The following is a 23,611-nucleotide window of genomic DNA, read 5'->3' on the forward strand; positions in this document are numbered from 1 at the left end:
TTGCATGTTCTTCAATGCAGGATGCTGAAACAGTTTATTAGTTGCTGTACAACAAACATCTTGGCAGTTTATGGACTTTCAGTTGGACCAAACAGAGACGTGAAAACATTTGAAAAGATAACTTTCATGACCTACTGACGACATACAGCCCATATCATTTTCGTTCCCTGAACATGTTTATTTCTAAAACTTGCGCCATTATGAAGCCCTGTTTTTCTAGCTGTTGTGTCGAATACAAGGCCTTTGATCTGTGAACACAGATTTCACTTTTAGCTACTTCTATACAGACATTTGCTTGAGCCTCTTTTGTTCTTCAACCCATTTTTGAAGCAGCCAAAATTTTTTCCTAGCCATTTCTAGTAACGATAACAGATACGATACACTTTTTCCTTTGATCCACCAATATAGGGCAATTTTTTGCCGACCATATGTAGCAATAGTGGTCCTGTCAAAAAAAATTCTTTTTATCTATTACAGCAGCATGTTGTCTTTCTTTTATTCTGGATCTTTTGAATAAACTTTGAGATAATGTTATTTCTGAAATGTCCTCGCTAACCACAGCTCTGGCAAACTCAGTTTCATGGTCAAGGAGGCAAACACGATCTAAAGCACCTACAACTGCAGATGAGAAATGGATATTCTTAAATTTATTTTTTAATGATGAAGCAGAAGCTGTTAAATTTTTTGTTGTTGACGCTGTAAGCAAAATTGACCGAGCTTGAGTGTTTTTCTTTATATCAAAAAAAAAATTTTACCTTCTGTTTCAATAATGCCCTTTATCATGCACTCATCATATCTACGTTTCACCTTTCTCTTTTGTTCCGTTACCTTTCCATCTTCTTTTTTTCTGCTTTCAATTCACCTTCTCCACTCATGCTGCATGCAGCAAAACATCTTTTATTTGCATACGAAAGAATTCTTTCTTCGGCATCTTCTTTGCTCTTCAGGGTTAGTCAGGTTAGTCTTTATTTCTGTCATCATGTTTTTTGTCGCATACCAAATAATCATTCATGGTCACCTTTAAACATGTCTTCCTTCATCCTGTTGCTTTTGCTTTATGGTGTTCCCTGTACGCTTTTACCCATAAAGTTCCTATGCAGCTTCTTCAGTTTTCTGACACCTGACACACATCCAAGTATAAATAACTGCATCACAAGACGTTTTATAATTTTAAGGAAGGGTTCGTCATTCACCTAAATGTTAAAATTGAAATAGTTGAAGTATGTCCATCATAGATGGTATTTTTTCTGAAGATAACTAAAAAATTGGTTACCTAGTAAGCCAGACGTCAAAGTTGGACGGAAATAGCAAGCGAACTTTAGACAAGTAATGTTGATAATGGGTTGACCTGTAAATATTGTTTAACCAGCGTGAAGTTTTGCAGGTTAAATACTTGGACCCAATCAACAAAAACAAGCCGTTTAGAGCAAAGGCAGAAGTATATATATATATTATATATATATATTATATATATTATATAAATATATATATAATATATACAGGTATATATATATATAATATATACAGGTATATATATATATATATATATATATATATATATATATATATATATATATATATATATGTATAATATATACAGGTATGTATATATATATACATATATATATATATTTATATATATATATATAATATATACAGGTATATATATATATATATATATATATATATATATATTCATATATATATATATATATATATATATATATATATATATATATATATATATATATATATATATATATATATATATATATATATTAGGCCATATCATAAAAATTAATTTTTTTTAAAATTTGTGAAAAGTGGCATGATATAGTGTTGTTTAATATTTACAAAAAAAATATTTCTTAAGAATTGATTATACTTTGCATTTTTAAGTTTTAAGGTTTTATATGCTAAGTATATTTACTTTAGTACATGCATTAACTGAAACATGCATTTAACCCTAATACTAGATATAATCCCAAGGTTATGAAATTGAACCAAAACCTATACCTACCTAACCAAATTAACCCTAATGATATGATTAACTCCAACGCTATTATAACTTTATATTATTATATTATTATTATTATATTATTCTATTTTTATATGATTGTTTATTAATTTCTGCTTTTATCAACTGATTGCAGAATTTATCCGTCTCATCTTGTATTTCTAGAAATTAACTGAAATTCTGATATGTTATAAAATTGTAAAACAATAATGATTTCAAGATCTAAAGCTTCAAAGAATTGTCATATACTTTTTGGAGAAGGTCGTGAACTACCCAATTTTTGCTTGCCAACCCACAAGCAAGTAGGCAAAGCATACTTGTCTGAGAAGAATTATGAAACTGAACCACTACGGTCTGTTTGTAAGAGACTAGCAGAGAAACTTTCTCAGATATGGATTAAAGCATCAGTTCCTACTATAAGTCTTCGAGGCATAGAATTACAGCTGGAGAAGTACATAGGCAATGTTCAGAAAGTGATTCGATCAAAGTCTGCAACAGTCAAACAAGATGAAATAGAAAAAGATCTTGACACATTGTTTGACATTTGTTCGTGTAAATGCAAAGAACTTTCGTCTTGTTGCTGTCCAATGGTTCTAAAGGTGCCAGCAATTGAGCATGACTTCCTAACTGATCAACGCATTATACGTGTTGGCAGAATAGCTGGAATCGACAAGAAGGAATCCGCACGTGCTGAGAGGCGTTTAAAACGAAAATCTGTTTCATTATCAAAGGAAGAGACTGCAGATAAGTGTGCCAGAGTCGTTGAAGCATCTGATAATGAATCAGATAATGAAACAGACAACAATTCTGACACCAAAACTTATTCCCCTTCCATATCAGATGTCGATACCGAAGTCACATCTACTCGTCTGAAAAACCGTTGTTTAAAAAATATCGCTCTACAAGCAGAGGGTTTTGGCATATCAGATAGAGCAGTTGCCGCGATTGTATCAGCAACTCTGGTTGATTTTGGTATAGAACATATGAGGCCAGTGGATCGGAATAAAATTCGCAGAGAACGAAAACTACTGAGAACATCCTGTAAAAATGCTGATTGTAGAATTACTGGATTGTATTTTGATGGAAGGAAAGATCAGACTTTAAAACTTGAGGGGGATAGGCAGACTGTGATTTCTGAGGAGCATATTTCCATTTTATCTGTGCCAAATTCAAAGTATGTTGATCATTGTACGCCAACAAGTGGATCAGCCAAATCCATTGCAGATTCAATAATTGATACTGTTGACTGCACGAACCTTGTTTGGATTGGTTCTGATTCAACTAACGTTAATACTGGTTTAAACAATGGAGTTATACGCAGAATGGAAACTGAACTTGGTCGACCACTGCACTGGTCCATTTGTCTTTTACATCTGAACGAGCTTTTTTTGCGACATCTTTTTCACTCCTTAGATGGTGCAACAACTGGACCCCATTCATTTAATGGACCAATTGGCAAGTCTATTTCAATGTCTGTTCAGAAACCCATAGTCAGCTTTGCCATATTTGTTGGTGAACCTATTATATGCAATAAGCAGTTGTTAAGTAGTGATCAACTGTACTTTTTCGAAATTGTTAATGCGGTGAAGACAGGTGTTGCACCAGATAGATTTAATTCTAGAACACCTGGGCGACTAAACCATGCAAGGTGGTCGACACTAGCAAACCGTGTTCTACGCCTCTATATATCTACTGAAGATCCATCAAATGAACTAATACTTTTGGTTAAATTTATTGTGAATTCATATGCGGTTGTTTGGTTTGACATTAAGAAACATTCAAACTGCTGGAATGCTGCTCCACACTATTATAAAATGATAGAAACATCACAATTTCTTCCTGTGCGTTATCGAATAATTGTTCAGCAAGTTTTGAAGCGCAATAGCTACCCGGCTCATATCGAGAGCATTATTCTGGCTATGCTCAAAGACAACCGTCAAGTGATCCGTAAGCTTGCGTTGAAGAGAATTCTTCGTGCTCGTGAAGATGACATACCAAATCGAAAATTTCAACTTCCTGAGATACGATTTCAAGCGACTAGTAATGAAGAACTGATTGACTGGCAAACACAGCCCCGCTTGTAACCTGTTCTGACAAAACATATTCCAACTGTACAAATATTGGCATGGCTTTCGTCAGTTGAAGATATAGTTATTGACATTGAGCCATTTCCATGTCACAATCAAAGTGTTGAACGTGTGATTAAAATTGTGACTGAATCAGCATCCAAAGTTTATGGTCATGAAAATTGTGATGGCTATATTCGCGTTCAACTGGAGCGCCGCAAGTTGATGCCTCACTTTGACACAAAATCTGAATTTAAGAACATTTAAGTATAGTTTCTAATCAACGTTTGCTAATGATATATTGTTTTGACTGTTCAAATAATTTGAATTTTATTATAAATTCAATCAATAAATTATGTAACAAATGAGCGTTTTTAAGTTAATTTATTTGAAAACTTCAAAGGTAAAAATACAAAGTATAGCAAAGTAGTAGCGAAAAACGGTTTGCAGCATTGCATTCAGCGTATTTGAGAGCCAATTACTGGAAATTCCCGAAGAAATTTTCCAAATTTTTTTAAGTTATGATCTGGCCTAATATATATATACATATATATATATATATATATATATATATATATATATATATATATATATATATATATATATATATATATATATATATATATATACACATATATATATATATATATATATATATATATATACATATATATATATATATATATATATATATATATATATATATATATATATATATACATATACATTTTTTCAATTGCATATATATATATATACACACATATATATATATATATATATGCAATTGAAAAAATGTATATATATATATTTATATATAAATATATATATATAAATAAATATATATATATATATATATATATATATATATATATATATATATATATATATATATATATATATATATATACATATATATATTCATATATATATATACATTTTTTCAATTGCAGGTGGTCTCGGAATGTCAACATCCGAAATTGGTTTAATCTATTTGACTGTTTCTATAGCGATGTTAATTTCACAAATAATTTTAATTGAAAAGGTATTCTTTTTATTAATTTCTTCAAAATTAATAGCTTCAAATTGATTTTTAAAATAATGAGAAAATACTTGCTTCAGTCTCACCTATATATCTAAAATATGAATATGTATTGGAGCCATATAATTTACGCACCGGAAATTATTGCCTGCAATGGTTTTAATTGTTTCTCTTTTTTTAACCTTATTTTTCTTATTTATTGCAGGCGTTTTAGTTTTTTTCTTTAAATTAAATTAAAATAGCCCTACGTTGTAACCAAAAGAGTATTTGTTGACATTTTGGTACTAGAACTTATATCACTGCGTAAGAAAACAACCAGAAAGAATCAAACGTTTATTTAAACTGCAAATTAAATAAGCTAAATAAAACAAAGAACAACATCAATTTTTCTAGAAAGCAAAAAAAAAAATTATGAGCATTAATTTAATTTATACTAACCTATACCTTGCTTGAAAAACTGCCTGAACTTTAGGAAACGTGTTTAGAAAATTTATAAGCTGCTTAAATATGACGTAATGCAACGTTAAACATTAAAAGTTTATTGAAGTATTATTATTTACATTATGAAAATAAACAGTGCTTTCCAAAATAGTCAAAGCAAGAATGCAGGAAAATCTTCAAAACCAATGAAATTTTATTTATTATTTTAAAACTTTTTTGATCATGAAATAAGAAAATTAAAGTGTAATTTCAAACTTGCTACTAATGTTTGAATATCGCGAATAAAACAATAGTACAAATTATTGGAACTTCATTATTGTCGTAGTAGCAACAGAATACCTAACTCAATGGACTGAAGTTGATTGAATTGCAGAAAGAAATTCTGATTCAACTCATTGTTTCATTCTTTGTCTGATATTCAAATACGTGGTTTCGCTACTTTCTACTTTACGACAAAGGATGCAAAACCTTCACCAAGCTCTTGCAAGATCTTTTATTTAAATTAGACATAGAGTCTTAGGATGATATAAAAACAGTTATTATATCATCCTAAGACCAACGGAGTCATATAAAGCAATTACACAGAGTGTAATAAAGATAAATAATGGTTACGCGGACTGAAATAAAGGCAATTAATGGCTTACACAGATTACACAGATTACACAGATTACACAGATTACACAGATTACACAGATTACACAGAGTGGTTACACAGAGTGTAATAAAGATAAATAATGGTTACGCGGACTGAAATAAAGGCAATTAATGGCTATACGGAGTTAAATAAAGGCAAATAATGGTTAATGATAAATTAATGGTTATAGTTTTTTTTTTACTTTAGTGTAAACTTTATAATAGCTTTTTTATATTACATAAAATTTGTATTTTGTGTAAAATAGCAACGCCATAAAAATCCCCATAAATACAAAAGTTACAATAAATAATTTATTTCCTGATAGGTTCAACTAAACTTTGATTATACGATAATGAAGTTAGTTAATGAAGAAACTAAACATCAAAAATGAGATCCTGGTGGCTTTGCTGATAGAATAAATAAACAAGTCTCTACAAAATACTCTCCGATTAAGATTATGTATGAAGTTGAAAGTCAGAATCACATCAATTTGGAACATTGCGCAAAAGAACTTTTTTATTGAGACACTAAAATTGACGAAGCCACAAGCTTAGCAAACAAATAGAAGTCTTTGCTTGAGAAATGAAAAATAGCTTTGAAAAGAAACGCAGCTAAAATTAACATCAGAGTGGCACAAAATGCAAAAGAAGCGTTACGATATAAAAATTCATTAAAGCTGTTTTCAGTTTGCAAAAAGTTTTATAATGCAACAGACACGATAACTACTTATTAATGCATGACAAGTTAGCTCAATGATTCCATGACCCTTATACAATAAAACATATTTTGGAAAAGGGTGCTTGTAGGCTGCAAGATTACAAAAGACCATTGAAACAAACCGTCAATCCTATCAACCTTAAAAGCAAGAATGTATCACTGAAACACGACTTATCAAATAAAGTCTCAGCTGCGACAAAATCAGAAAAAAATAAGTTTGAAACAAAATTTGGGGTATATCGATACAATATTAGAAAAAGAAGAATAAAAAATTTAATTGGAATGATTGGTTTTCAGCAAAAAGATTTGAATTTTACCAATTAGATTTCAAAGTACAATTTAATAATTAGCGATAAACAAATTGGTTTCGGAACATCATGGTAACAGAAACACTCTATCAACACTTTTAGTTCAGACACGATCTGGGTTTAAAGTTGTCACTATTCAGTCAATCATCATTCTTCAGGACGTTAAATATTATATGACAACCGAATACATTAAAAGAGAACAGCTCGTTTTAGATCGTGAATGTGTATAAAATCATATTAAAGTTTAAATAAGAAAATTAAAGGATCGTGAGCACTAAAATCAAATCCGTCGAACTGTCTATTTAGCATCTTTTGCACTTTGTTTGGCAATGCCAGGAATAGGCAACCCTGACCATTGGATAATGATGCGTTGTTATTTCATTTGCTGTTTGGAAACATCAACTATTGAGCCTTTTCTGAAAACCATATCAATTAAATATGGACCGTGTATTATCTGATTCTTCATCTGTATCCTGATTTATTAATTCCTTTTTTATTTTGTTTCGTTTAATTTTTAAAAATAATATATTAGAAACCATGTAAAAATTCTGGGATCGACCGTGCTTATCAACAACTCTGGATATAGGTTTTATTAACGTTAAGTAATACCATTATGTTTTAGCTTAGTCTAATAAATATTATACCAATAATAGTGTAATGATAAATGAAAATATTTTAATTAAAAAATAGATAACCTATAACCTTATAAATAGATAATCTATACCCTTAAAAATTTATTTCAATAATATATCTAACGGGGCCAAAGATATTCCTGGTACATACTTTACGGGGGGACAAAAATTTACATTAAATTTTTTTATTGACATGTCAAAGGCATTCGATATCGTCGACCATGAAATTCTGCTCAAAAAAGTGAAATACTACAGAATAAACTACATAACCATAACACGACTTTGAAGTTACTTATCAAACAGCAAACTATTTGTTTTCAAAAATAAAAACATATCTTCTTGGTTCAAATGCAACAAATTAACTCTTAACATTAAAAAACCAAGTGAACTCTTTTCAATTCGCTCACTAAAAAACGTTATTTACGCCAAAATCTGTCCATAATGTATATTGATGAAGTTGAAATAAAAAAGTGATTTTGTGAAAAAGTTTATTGGAGTAGTTCTCGATGCGAACATTACACGGCAACCAACACGGCAATTGACTGTATTTGCTTAAAAAATTTTAAAAATAACGGAGTGTTATACAAATCCAGATTATATCTAAACAAAAAGGCCTCAACCCAACTTAGTTACTCATTGCCTTTATCGTCGTTAGAAACATGCGATCCGCTTAACTTTGTGGATTGTTTAACTCATTCTAAACCATTATTAATGGAGATAAAAATACTTAATATTTGCGAACTCAATTCATTTACATGTATAATAAATATTTAGCTTTAGCCATCTTTAGCGACCTATCATCTCTAAAATTAATTAATATTGTTATATTTAATTTTGATATATTGAATACTTTTTCAATATTTAAAAATAAACTTAAAAACTTTATACTATGTATTGATGATATATTTAAATACTTCTTGTAATAAACACGTATTTTTTTTAATCGAAAGACTGTTGTTTTATTTTCTCTTTCCTAATAAGAAGAGATGTCTGAATGTATTTACTTTGTATATATATTTATATATGGTAAATGCGCAATGCGCATATAACATATATAAATATATATACAAAAAACCTTATCGTCAGAACCTAAAAATACACATTGCACATTTTAGGTTCTGACCATAAGGTTTAACATTTTTATTATTGTAACGTTAGGGATCTTCTTTTGATTTATATTTTCAATTTATAACATGATTTATTGTAAATTTTTATTCTTGTTTATTTTACATTTTTTTTCAATAAAGGTTCTGTTAAGGTAACTTTTAAAAGGTTCTCTTAGGGTAACCCTAACAGAACCTTAGGGGTTTTTTTACTTCAGAAACCTTTTTTATTTGTTTTTGTAAACGACAAAAAGTTTAAGCAAGCAGAAAAAAGAGATAATATAGAAAAAACATTTTAAAAAAACGAAATAATTTTAAACAGAAAAAGTCTTGAAAAATCTTTAAAAAACTTAAAAATTAAAAGAAAAAGTAAGAAAAAAAGGAAAAAAAAAACTTAACTTAATTTCTGATTTTGACTTTTATAAACTCGTAGTTATATATCAAAACAAACAAATTTTTTGTTGTAACATCATAAAGTATATTTAAAGTGTTAAATTTTTTTTTTTTTCATTTCATTTTATATTTCGATGTTAAAATAAATTATAAATGAGTTTTACATGGTAAATATCAATAAATAGAATACTTTAAAAACAGACGGGGGCTCAAAGAAGATATTGATAATGTAATATTACCTCAATCTTTTCTTAGAGCCCCTTAATATAATAAAATATTGATATTTCAAATTATAAATATTCAAAACGAGTTATAAAAATCCATTAAAAATATAAAAGTGATAAAATAAAAAATATATAAAATAAATTAAAGATATTATTAGAAAGCAAACTATTTTTACAATTACAAAGATATATTGCAACAACTATAATGCATAAAGAAATAAATACAAACAAATACAAGAAGATTTAATAATTAATATATTAAAAGACACGTATATCATTAGTCACTACTAAGAATAAGTAATATACATTTGATAAATTTACAAAACTGTTGTGGAATTATTATTCCGCAACATTAAAAATGTGTTTTATTGCTTGAAACTTAAACGAAATTTTACTATATTTGCATTAGTGTTTTGAAAAGAATTCTACAACTTAGGTCCTCGATATGCTAATGAATATTCTGTATATTTATTTAATTTCCTTGGCAGTTTAAAGGAATTTGATCGATTTGTTCCTAAAAAATACTTTTCATTTACATTTTTTTCAAACTTGCGAAAAAAATTAGCTGGAGTTAGGTTATTAATATATTTATACCTGAAAATTAGGTGCCAATAAAAATTTATTTTGTATAAATTCATCATTTTCTAATTTCTCATTAAGGGATTAGTATGCTCTCCTCTTTTTTTTATAAAAATAAAATCAACACGCATGTTTTTGCAAACTATGTATTTTTTTAAGTTTTGATGGTTGTGTACTAGCCTATCTAATGTTAGCATAGTTAATGAAACAATGAATTAAAAAAAAGTTTATTAACTTTCGGCAAACTGTATTTTCACATGACGAACTCGGTACATCAGACCAATGGTTTTACTAATTTTTGATATTAAATATTTAATATGGGAAAGCCAAGATAAATTATTATCAACAAGTATTCCTAAAAACTCTATATAGTCTTGCTTTTTTATTTGTATGTTATTTAAAAATAGTTCTGACAGTTTAAGGGGAAGATTTTCTTCTTGCATTTTTTTATGAAATAAGGTATACTTTGCTTTTTCAACGTTTAATGAGAGTTTATTCGCCATATACCAATCATTTATCTTATTTAACGTAAATAACGTAAGTATAAAATAATTTACAAAAAGATTTTTCATTTTAAAATTAGACTATTTCTGATGAATGTCTGATAAAGGCAATCAAGATCCTAAAACTAATTTGATTTTATTTTTTTTGTTAAATGATCTGGACTTTTAAACTTATGGTGCTAGTTTAATAAACTCAAAAATGACAAAAAATCTACTATAATAAAATCCGTAAGTACTGAACAAATTCTTGATTACAATTTAAAATGCGGCAGTGGTGCTGTGGTAGCGCACACCACGTCCGTATTAGTACTGAGCTCAATTTGTTACTTTGCCAAGCAGCCTTCGCCAAGGTTCGTATTTTGGAGTTAGAGAGTTGAGAGAGGGTTTTAATTACAATAAAGTAGCCTCCTCAACTGTAGTGGTCCTTTCGGCAATGAGAAGGTAAACTACATTTAAAAAAAAGCTTTTTGTCCTTAATAATAATAAAATGCTATAAATAATTTCAAAAAATAAGTTTCCAGTTTTCTATGATGTAGAAATTTGTTACGCTGTTATTATCCTTATTTTATACATGAACTGTGCAGCATGGTATATGTTGATTTCGAATACAATTAATGCTTTACGTTTACGTAGAAGTGACATATCAGGTTCAGTTCTTTTTGCTTTAAATACGATTCTGCAAGCATGGTTTTGTTTGTAATAAATTTTTTTAAACTTACTTCAACTGGTGCCTTGTCATACAATATTGCACTAAGTTAAACAACTATAAATAAAGGAAAAATATATATTTTATAAAGACCTAATATTTAAAAATAATTTTGTTTTACTCATCATTGCATTATTTCTTTAAAGTTTTCTGTCAGAGTGCTTATATGAATCCTTCATGACGAATTTTCGACTAAAAAAACAGTTGATGAGTTTACATATGTTTGTCCAATATTATTTTATCATTTATTTTAAGATCTGGTAAATTTGAAGGAAGATTTTCAGATTTAGTTGGTTTTTAAACTAGAATATATTTAATTTTGTCAAAACGCCGAGTGAGGTTCTATCACAAATAACAAATTTGTTTACTTTGCTTACCTCTTCGTTATCTACTAAAAGTAAAATTTAACTTAGAAAAATAAAATTTGCACGTTTGATGGAAAGATCATTTGTATAAAGAGATTTTTTGTTCTATGTTTTCGAGTTTTTTTAAAAGAATAACTTGGTAGACTTTGTCGTAGGCAAGTAATACAGGTGTGCGTAGAGGCAATACAGCTCACACATAAATATAATATAGATAATGTAAATATTTATATATATATATATATATATATATGTATATATATATATATATATATATATATATGCATTTTTTTTTTGCATTTGTATGCATTTAAACAATTAATGTAATCTACAAAGTAGAGTGCTCAATGTTCTTAAAAAAACAGAGCAATTATAAATTAGTAGAAAATCACTTAACGAAAATCTTTCTCACTTAACACTGTGTTTCATCAGTAAAGAGTCATCAGAAATGAATAGTCAAATTAATAATACTTCAATATATACCAAAAATTAAATTATAGGAGGTTGCAAATGTCTTAACTACTGTAAATTTTCACACATTTGTGGAATTTGCTGACACTATTATAAAAAGAATTTTTTGGAAATGGTTACTTATGCTTTTTTTGAAAAAAAAAAATTTAAAAGGGGGACTTAATGTTAATATTATTATAACTCATTTACTTTTATAATATTTTAGGAGAAACTTTATTACCTTATTATTGTACCTGTATTTAGAAATTAATTCCGATTTTTTGTTTAATAAGCATTCTTGGTTTGCATGTGTAATTATTTCAAATTTTTCTTGTGGGCATAGTATACATATTTTGGAAATATTGCTTTATGCAGGCGCTGTTTTAAGGATAGACCGATTCAGTACAAAATCATTAATATTTTTATCTTTTAATTCCCATATATATTTTGACAGCATGGTGCCTTATGAATACTTTTTATTTTTAAAAGATTGCTTATGATTGGAAAACCGTTTTCTCCGTTCCCCCTCTGTTATGCCAATATATTGTTTATCAGGTACATTCTTAGAGGAAACAACCCATTTATATACCACATTTTTTGATAAATAACTTCCACTCATTGGACAATTGTTTTTTTGTTTACAATCAAAATTTTCTGTAGTTTTTTCATTTCTTTTTTGTTTAACAAAGTATTATTGTGATCTTCTTAATTCTTTCCATATTTTTTGTGCAACTTAAGCTAACTTTATTTGTATTTCGAATAAAAATTTTACGTAACTTATCAAAGGGCGGGAAATGCTTATCGACCAATTTTAAAAACAATTTTCCTATTTTAGTGGAAACATTTTTGCTCTATGGGTGGTTGAACCAAATTGTATTTTTAGTTCTATTTCGCTTTTTTGTATTCTTTTTTTCAGGGTCCAATTGTAATTCAAAATTTTCAAAACCACTTTTTTTAGGGGCATCTTCAAATATTCGTTTAGAGGAATTGAATACATTTTCATTAGAGGAGTTTTGGGTCAGCCTGTTATTAATTGAAATCAGGATTTGTTTTAAATTTGAGGTGGATGATTTTAGTTAATTTAATATACATAATTCATCGTTTGGTTTTTTGAAAGGCTTATATGAATTTTCACAAAGGTTAAATGTGACATGAAGAGAGTTCACAATTTTTAAATTCATGTTTATTTTGATTTGAAAGCCAATATTTAAAAAAAAATTTTATAACATCTTTCCTAGTTTTTTCGAGCTATGGACCAGATTTTTTACGCAATTCTATTAAACCATCGTCGCGATAAAGACCTAAATCATTTATATTGATTATTTTACTTAATAAACCTATAATGTCCAACAAATTTCTGCTCCGTCATAACTGCCCATTGTTACATCAAAGCAGTCATGTAAGTTTTTCTTTTTCCAAGTCTCCTTTTTAAAATAAAGTAAGGTTTTTCTACAATGTTTTATTATACGGATTGTTTCTTCAGGAACAACTGTGTGTTAAGTTTACTTCTAAGAATATTATTAATTTTGTCTAATTTAATTTTGCTTACATGTCAAATCTCACTTTTTGAGGGAATAATGACCAACAAGGAAGTTTGTTTCGAAAATTTGCTTTATGGTCTTTAGTGTTACGAAGGCTTGAGCAGCGCCAGTTGATTCGATTCTGTTATCAAGGTTTATTTTTTTAGCAATACTTTCTGCTTCTAAACTAGTTGCGTTTTCCAAATTTTTAGGGGCTTTCTTATAAGAAATAGTAATATTGTTGCATAAAATTTTTTCATAGTTTTCTGTTGTGAGTTGGTAAATGTCATTTGTTTTATCAGCAAAAACCAAATTATTAGGGTTATATTTAATTTTTTTAACATCTAACATTTCTGTTTGAAATTCGTTTTTTGTTGGGCGAAAATTTATTGTTTTAATTAAATATAATAGGTCATTTTCAAAATTTTCCTAACCAGGTATAAACAATGGGGTATTTTTTGTTTTAAATCCATAATTATCATTATCTTGGTTATCATTAAATACATCATCTGTGTTTGTATTTGGTTTTAAGAAAAAATGGGCTTTCCAACGAATTCTTTTAATAAAATGCTCAACTTTTTTAATCAAAGAAATAGTATAACTTTTTTCATCTAGAATAGGTATATTTTTCAAAGAGTAAGGGAGATTACGTGAGATTATCAAATGGCATAATCCACCGAATCGCAGCTCATCTTTCAACGTCCTATTGCGTGAATTCACATATAATAATGCTCGTCACAATTTTTTTACAAATCGTATTGTCAATAATTGGAATAACTTGCCGTCAACATGCAAAAAGGCTCCATCAGTTAACGTAGGCAAAAATAGAATTGACAAATATTTTTTTCTACTGCTGCAAACATACATCATTTACTAAAGATGAGCTGCACGTTTATTAATTAATTCGCGCTTTAGCAGCTATAAATATTGACTTTTTAAATTGACTATATTGACTTTTTTAAATTTTTATATTGACTTATTTTCAATTTCGATATCAACTTGCTTGCTATAAAACAACAAATGCTTTTTTTTACTTAAAGTTCATAAAGTAAAACCGGGTCAAACCGCATAACATATAATTCCGCATACTGATCGAAATTATCAAATAAAAACTAAACGGATATGGCTATGAAAAAAATAAAAATAGATTCAAAAAAGTAGATTACAGTACTATCTCCTTTATTTGACTTGATAAAAATATATGCCGATTCAACTCCATTTTTTTTTTTATACAACTTTAATGGGGAGTCAAAATTTTTTAAATATTTTTTATTATTGCAAGCAAATTGCCGCATTTTAAATTGTAATATTATGACATACTTAATATTATGACAATTTACTTATATCTTAGACGTTCAATTGATTAACTCACTTGTGATTTATCTATATATGTGCGCTTAATCTCTTGCACTAAATGTTTTATCCTCACTTAGTTCAGTTGTAGGTGATATTATTCGTAAAATAAATGGTTTTGAGAATTATTTTTAGTAAAAGGGAAAAGTTTAGATTCGAAAATATCAAACAGGCACTGTGTCAATTTTTGGTAAAAACGTTTGTAAACAAGGTGTAGATTGTAAGCCACTATTATGAGAATCTCACAAGATTCAATTAGGTTTATAAAAGAGCATTAAAATTCAAAAATCCATGTTGATATTTTTTCTTCATCTTATTGTATGGAATGGAGATAAGATCTAATTAAAAACCTTTACATTTGATTTACGCTAAATATGTTGACCATCTCTGACTGTTTAAAGAATATCTAAAAATGCAAAAGGTATTGCAAAAATATTTTGCGGAATATATTTTTATACACGTAGATGTAATCCAACAGTCTAGTCAATTTATTTTTGTCAATGCAGAAAATATGATTTTATACTGTAGAAACTTTATTTAAACTATCACCCAGCTCAAAAGTTGACGTTGCCCGCTCTTTAAAAATTAGAAAAGGTACTAGTGGTATGTAAACAACAGCTAAATAAAAGTAACTGTTTATTGCTATGCATTTTACCTCGTAAAACATGAGGATGTTGTAATTGCTGGTTTGAAGTATACTGGATTAACTTAAGCCTGCTTAAAAGATTTCATGAAATCCTTGAAACTGCTAACAAGTTATTGTATGGAATAAAAGACTCCGCATTAGTCTGTTGCATATTTGTATGAAGTCGAATGTTTAATGCAAATTTTTAGGTGAGTCTATACCAGTGCCAATGTATTTTGCAAAAATATACCTTTGCTTTCACAACTTTCAAGACTTGTGTTGTGACCCATAGTTTGTATGACCTTTAGCTGTAAATGGGGTGTTTGATGATGGAATGAACAGTTTTACAGTTTTTTTGAATATGTTAAATAACTAACTGTGCGGATTATTTACAGAGAGATTGATATGACATTAGAAACTACTTGTGCTGAAAAAATTTATGTATATACACATTTTATACCTTTATCTCATTGTCATTACAAAATTTTCTTACCCTTAAGTCTCTTTTTAAAGAGTGGTATCGGATACTCCAAGTAATGCAGATAACTGTTTTTTTTAAACGGGTGTCCTTCAGTTTATTTTTTTCTCTTTTTCAACGATGTCTGTTGTGGTGGCCTTAACTGGCCTTCCTGAGCGTATCTTTAATCGACTCCCAACCACGTTTAAAAAGACCATGCCACTTGTAAACCATTGATTTACTAGGTTACTGTTTCCAATAAAAGGTTTCCATTTTATTCAAAATGGTCTGAGCGCTATTTCCTTGCTTGGTAAAGAAGATTATCACTGCATGGTGTTCAATTTTCTCCATAGTTTCATTTTCCTTGGGATTGACTTGATTAGCAGGCAAGTGTTTGTAAACGAATGATACGCCAGAGCTGAAACAAAAAGTTTTATACTAATGATGAGTCACTAATGACATATAGCAACCACCAAGTATGACATACAGCAACCACCCCTATCTCCCCTGCACCTCCTCTATATCACTAAATTTTGAGCCCCCCTCCCTCATGTATAAATATACAAATATATATCTATATATATATATATATATATATATATATATATATATATATATATATATATATATATATATATATATATATATATATATATATATATATATATATATATATGGTTTCGAACCGATAAGACGAAACAATATATTTCAAAACTCTAGTTAAACTTTCAGAACTTTTACCAAAAAACTGTTTTGCGTATGTTTGTTAGCATTTTTTTTTTTGATTTTGAAACAGAACTTTAACTACTGCCCCACTTCTGCTTAATCACACAAATATTGCTCTAGTTTATATATGAGGCGTTGCAAACGAAAGGAGCACACCAACCAAATTTCAAAAATCCGTTTTCTTTAACCATTTTTTACTTTAGTCTGTCATCTACAATGTATCACAAGATCAACGTGTTAGTGGGCCTCTTTCTAACTGAAAATCCCTTGTTATTTACACGTAATAAAATCTGAAGAAACACACTTTGTAACGAGTAAAACGTTCGTCCGAAAGAGCCACAGCAACCAATACAACTACCACAGAGGGTGAGGGGGGTGTTAGCTCTTCTACCACGTGGTAGGAAAAAGTGTAATTTCGCGCGCTTACTCAAAACTTGATTTTGGTTGGTGTGCCCTATAGCAAATTTCAGTTTAGAAACTTCAAACGCGATTTACTCAAAACTTGATTTTGGTTGGTGTGCCTCTTTCGTTCGCAACGCCTCATATATCATATATAACATTAGTTTATAAACAATATTTTCCTAACACTTCAAATAGTTGTAAAAAAAATGAAATTAAAGTTGTTAATGAAAATTAAATGAAAAAAAAAAAGATTATTTATTTAAAAAAAAAATTTTAACTTTTCAATTTTGTTTATTGAATCTCTTTTTTCCCTCATTTTGTAGTCCAATTATGGTAAAAACAATACAACTATAAAAACACCAATGCAAATTGAATTGCTAAGGTGTTGAATAAACGCCAACTTTGATTTATTGATTTGCGTTAATTAACTAACAGATTTTATTTTATTACAGATAATTCACAAGTTTGGCTCAAAAAAGGTATTCCGTTTTTAAACTTTTTAATGCAATTTTCTGACTGAAGATCTTTATATAATAAAATAATCTTTCGTGATTTCAGACATTTATTGCTTCATCTCTGCTTTTTGGTGCTATAATGCCTTTATTACCTTTGATTGTTCTTATAAAAAACACGTTAGTTTCTTTTTTGTTACATTTTTGTTGTTGTGTAAAGCTAGTTTATGATCATAAATGATAAATACTAATTTATGCTAATAAATGTTGGTTTGTACTAATAAATGCTAGTTTATGCTGTTTTTTGTTAATAAATGTTAATATACTGTAATAAATTCTTATAAATGGTTATATATTTATATAGGTCTTGATGAATAGTTTTATATATATATTTTTTTATATAGGTCTTGTGAAATGAATTGTTTTTGAATAAATTAATTTAAAATTTTTTTGATATAGATTTATTAAAAAACATTGGCTCTACTGGAATAAATAATTATCTTAACAACTTTGTATATTTTTTTTAGTTAAAAAACATTTTAAGTGAGAAAAAAATTGTTCGATTATCCAATGACTGTCTATTTTAGTTAAACGTGTTAATTAGTCAAACAATTAAAATAAATTAAATGATGTAATTAATTACAAACTTGAGAAAGTGAAATAAAAGTACCAGTCTCTTCATTTTTGGTGCAAAAGAACTTATCGCCATACCCGTATTTGCTTGCAGGCATGCAAAACATACATAGTTATTACGTTATAAGTTTTTACATGTAAGCCTTTGGTAATTTTTATTTGTTTCATTTTTGTTCGAATCTCTCTTTCATCTAACTTGACATTAAATTTCTAAACTTTGCATTTTTTGGGCTTTTTGTACACTAGTTTACTAAATAGTGTTAAGCTTTAAAAACTTACACAATTGAAATGCTACTGTAGCAGCATTTTCTCAGTTTCCAACTGTATAGATCAATTTTTGATTTTTTTTGGTCACTACAAAATGATGCTTGGAACCATGTTTGCAGAGAATTGTTTGATTACGATTGTCATCATTGAAGCCTATTTCGTAAAAGTCTCAGATATTTGCCACAAAGTATTCGTTTGCTTCAAAAAAAAGAGCTATCTATTAAATTGAAATATTTAATTTTGTTATTGTCCATACAAAAAGCTGCTCTCAGTGTTGCAATATTACCTGCTCGAATTGTTTGCAGGTTCTATCAAACCCCGAATGGCAAGTTTCATTTACATTTCAAATAGTGACTATGCTAGAACCAATGTCCGAGCAATGTGTGAGGGTGCAGCTTTATTTATTCCAAAAAATAAAGTTGTCTATTAAATGCTATGCATAATTGCTGCTTTACTTAATGGTAATTTGATAGATTTTATTTTAGAAATTGTACTATTATATTGCTCGTCAGTAGAACATCTGGTTTTTTTGGTGTCCATTGTGTGAACTTTTCTTGAATAAATGTGTAAAGTGATTGAATGTTTTTTAAGTTATTAATTCGTGTATTATTAATTCAATTTGTTTAAATAGGTGTCAAATAATTAAATAACTATATAAAATAAAATATGTGTTCGATTAACTATTGCGATTAACTGAAATTTTGATAAAAACCAATGTAAATCAAAATTTCAGTTTAACCACTTTATAAATGATATCGAAAACGAATTATTGGCATAAACTAAAACCGAAAATTTGGTAAAGTTAAAATAGTTTATTAAAGAAATACAAACTCATATTTTATATTTTTTGTTTATTTAGACATTCAGTTATATACACATGGATCACAATTTTATGTTCTAATTTTAAGTTCACTTGTCAGTTTGAAACTTTAACTTTTTAATCTTTTATTAAATTCACATCTCCATAACCGAAAAAGGTTATGAGATGAAAGAGGCTAATTTAGTTTGGTTTTTATTTTTCTAATGCAACTCCCTCAAATCTTTAACTTTAAAACACAAACCAAGACAATATAGGTTGCTGCACATTGAAGCAATTTGAACGCAGAACCACCATGGCCGTGGTGGGGATCAAACTTTTTCTTTAAAAGGCAAGTGATCTACTTTTAGACCACTTTTACTTTTCTTTAAGATTAGGCAACAATTTTTTAGAAAGTTGCGTAGTACTATAGTATTTGAAAACTTGGGTCATTGAGGCTTGAGTAAGAAATCCATTTGTTAGTTTTGCGGCTTTAATAGCATAAAGGTAATGAAAAAAAAAGATTCTTGAATCTAGAGTTAAACCTGGTTGTCATTGAAACAGCACTTTGCTTATTTCGTATGTCAAAAATAGTTTCCTATTCAAACCTTTTTACTTTCTTCATTTTAATCATATTAACAGCCCAAGTTAAAGTTAAAGTTGACGGTGTGTTTTTTAAAAGAGTGGTAAACTTTGGACAAGAACTAAAAAATGTGTTTAAGGACCAGAAAACGTGTTTAGGGTTAACGCAGACTTTTTTTACAAATCAAAACTAATTAAACTTTCAAGCACTAAACACTTTGAAATTTTACAGAGTTATGTCTAATTAAGTTAGGCATAGCTCTTTAAGTTAAATATATACAAGCATATATATATATATTTACATATATAAATATATATATATATATATATATATATATATATATATATATATACATATATATATTATAAACATCTTATATAACCATTCAAACCGACAACACCGCGGAAGCCAGGGGGCAATGGAATCCCACTTTTTTTTATAATGAATCTTTTTTTTTTAAAGATCTAAATGCAGAAGAAATTTTTTAGAAGTTGTAGATTGTGCCCCTCCACTTCGAAACCCGTGTTGTCGGCCATGCCATTATTATCCAATATTCACTATCTTGAGCATTTTTCTTTACGTATTATGTTTTTTATTTGTCTTCAATATAAAATTGTAATTACAAAATATCTTTATTACAAATTTAATTGGCAGAGCATCCAGAAGATCATACGATTTTATCATAATGCCCTTTAAAATATCAAATATAATAATAACAATGAAAAAAAAATCAATTTAACCAACAAAAATAAGTCAACATAAACTAAATATATATTTACGTATTCTGTTTTTCTGCTCTACGCTCCGCAACGTTTTATACTTTTATCAATTATATATATTGCCATTGTAAAACGTCACTATTTAAGCCTCAACTTCTTAATCTTTTTGTTTTGTATAAATTTATACAAATTATTCTTAACAATTAACTTATCAAATATTCAAGTTTTAAACATATGATAAATTATAAAATAAGTTAACAATTATTTTAATAATATTTACTCAAAAAGTGAAAAAATCTTTTTGACAGATAAAGAACTCTTTTTAAAAAAAATTTAACTTAATTTTGTTTCTGAAACAAGATCCACACAAGATATCATACAGTTCGTACAAGTATCAAAAAATTCATACAAAATTTTTTACAACTCATATGGGATTTTACCCAATTCAATCAATTCATATGATGCATCGGGTGAAAAAAAAATATTGATCAATAAATTAAAAATTGTAGAGTATTTGGTTACTTTAATTTTAGGAGTGTTCTTTGGTTTATCTTATGGATTAGTGAAGTAGTTGTATCTGTCTCTATGATGTCAGGTTTCACAGCTGCCAATATTTTGATAAACAACTCAGTTGGATCGGAATTGCTAGGATTAGCAAACGGTGTTGCGATGTCTGTCTCTTGCATTGGAAGGTGAGTCTAAATTATTTGTTGAACTTCCATTTAAAAAACAGAGTAAAGATTTTTTCCATTCTTTAAATACGTATATAAAATGGCCTAAAATTGTGTTGGAAATAAGACAATAATTATTTTTTTTAAACTGAAGCTAAACAATCTAGTTAACAACATTTTAAGCTCAACAAACAAATTAAAAAAACTGATGAGCAATTGAACTTGAACAACGAAGTTGAACTAATTAACTTTGTAAACCTTTCATATATTATAAAAAATATATGAACGCTTCAATATACTGCATGAATACAGTATTACTTTAGTGTTCTTATGTATTGTAGTTTTATACAGTTTACTGTCGTGTTCATACTTTTATACTATTCAATGTACTGAATGTATGCAGTATTGTTGTAGTTTTTTTTAGTATTTCATTTTCATATTTTTTATATTACAATCAACCGTAATATAATAAATACATTCATCTTGTGTTGAGCTTTATAGATAGATGTAAATACGCCCCTTCTTAATAAATAGATATAAATAATCCCTGGTTGCTATATATTTAGGTAACCAATAAAATAGTCATTCCTCAAACTTAGAAAAATGTGTTTATTTCTGTGTTCCTAACTCATTTTAACAAATTATTTTTGATACACCTTCTATTAATTTAGATCTGTCGGAATCTTTGGCTTTGCAAGTATTTATTCATGGTCGCTGAAAAACAAAGAAAGACCTTTTCCATTTAACCAATATTTTTCTTTTTATTTTATTTTAGCTATCATTATTTTAGTATCGTTGACGTCATCATTCATTCCTGTTACGTTAAATAAAAGAAAAATAGAACTTCAATAAAAATTTGTGGCAACCAGTGTTTTATGAATTGTTTTATATTGTTGGTGCAAGTAGGCGTTAAATTTTTTTTATATATACAAGAGCTTTATCACTTTTCAGCCTATTTTCTAAATTAAAATTGCTCATTTGCTCAAGTAGTATTAACGAAGTAATGGAAAATTAGTTGTATATATATTTTTTTATGAAAACGAAAAATAGAAGTAAAACTAGCAAAATAGTAACAAAGAAAATATATTAGAGATTTAAAAAGAAAATATATTTATAAAGAATGTTTTTATTCTGTTATTTTAAATATTTATCTGTCTTTTTTTTTATGGATTTTTGAGTGTTACAGTAAATGATGAGGGGTGGTTTAGTACAGGTTATTTGCAAGTTGAAAGATAACAAGTTTAGTTGTTTTCTATTTTTAAAAAACAGTAAAATATTGGTTATGGTTTTGGTGTAATCAATTCCAGTTAAATAAATAATTTAGGCTAAACAAAAAAATAAAAATGTTTGCAAAATTTAAAAATGTTTGCATTATTTAAAAATGTTTGCATAATTTAAATAGTTATTAGAGTTATACAGACTGGATTTATAATGTTGGAAATTAGTTTTATGATAATTTTTAAGGGTATGCTTGTGATTTACAAATGGTCTGCCATAAAGTTTCGAAGTAACTTTTACGTAACCTTACAAACGATAAATGTTAGTGAAATAGCCCGATAGTTTTCTGCATCAGTACGACAATCTTTCTTGTGAATGTGTAAGACATTTGCAAGCTTCTGAAATTATTGAACTTGAACAGAAATTATGGGGCATTTAAATATAAGTGAAAGTGGCCTACTGAACCTAGCTGAGCAATTTTTTAAAACGTAAGCGTGTAAACTATCAATACCCGTACCCCATATATAAAAAAGCTTCTAAATTTTGGCTAGAGAATAGGGAGCTGAAGTCTGGAAAACAGATTGCATTAGTTTTAATACTAAATACTGGTAAGCTTAGCTTATTTGTGATGGGTGAGAACGATTTGAAAAAATCAATAGTAAAACATTCTGCAATTATTTTTTATCAACTAGTTGATAATCATTTAAGTCAAAAATATTACAAATTACTTTTTCACAAGATTTTTGACTGTTTACAAACGAATAGAGCCATTTTGTTTTGGGTTTTCAATTTGAGATAATGTAATTCTTGTATTTATTGATTATTGATAGCTGTTGTAACTAGTTTTTTAAAGATACAAATTAGTTCATTATAAAGAACGCGTATGGAATCTTAATGTTTGGATAAACTGCGTAGGAGTTTCTTAAAAAGTCGACATTTTTCTCTGCAAGCTTCTTGCAGAGAATAGCAAGATTAAACCATTTAGGATTACACTTATTGCAACAAAATCAAGTCT

General features: G+C 28.1%; 1 protein-coding gene across 1 annotated transcript in view; it reads left to right on the top strand.

The window, feature by feature from the left end:
- LOC136075594 (uncharacterized) overlaps positions 1-22,496 on the top strand; it is an 80,192-nt gene extending 57,696 nt beyond the window's left edge. The window contains exons 12-16 of the mRNA XM_065789134.1: positions 5,034-5,125; positions 17,710-17,736; positions 17,816-17,889; positions 21,241-21,399; positions 22,050-22,496. Of these exons, the coding sequence (XP_065645206.1) occupies positions 5,034-5,125; positions 17,710-17,736; positions 17,816-17,889; positions 21,241-21,399; positions 22,050-22,230 (533 nt within the window). The 3' untranslated portion in view covers positions 22,231-22,496. The remainder of the gene's footprint in view (positions 1-5,033; positions 5,126-17,709; positions 17,737-17,815; positions 17,890-21,240; positions 21,400-22,049) is intronic.
- Positions 22,497-23,611: the final 1,115 nt, after the last annotated feature.

The sequence above is a fragment of the Hydra vulgaris genome, chromosome 01 (assembly GCF_038396675.1).
Source record: "Hydra vulgaris chromosome 01, alternate assembly HydraT2T_AEP".
Classification (NCBI taxonomy): Eukaryota; Metazoa; Cnidaria; class Hydrozoa; order Anthoathecata; family Hydridae; genus Hydra; species Hydra vulgaris.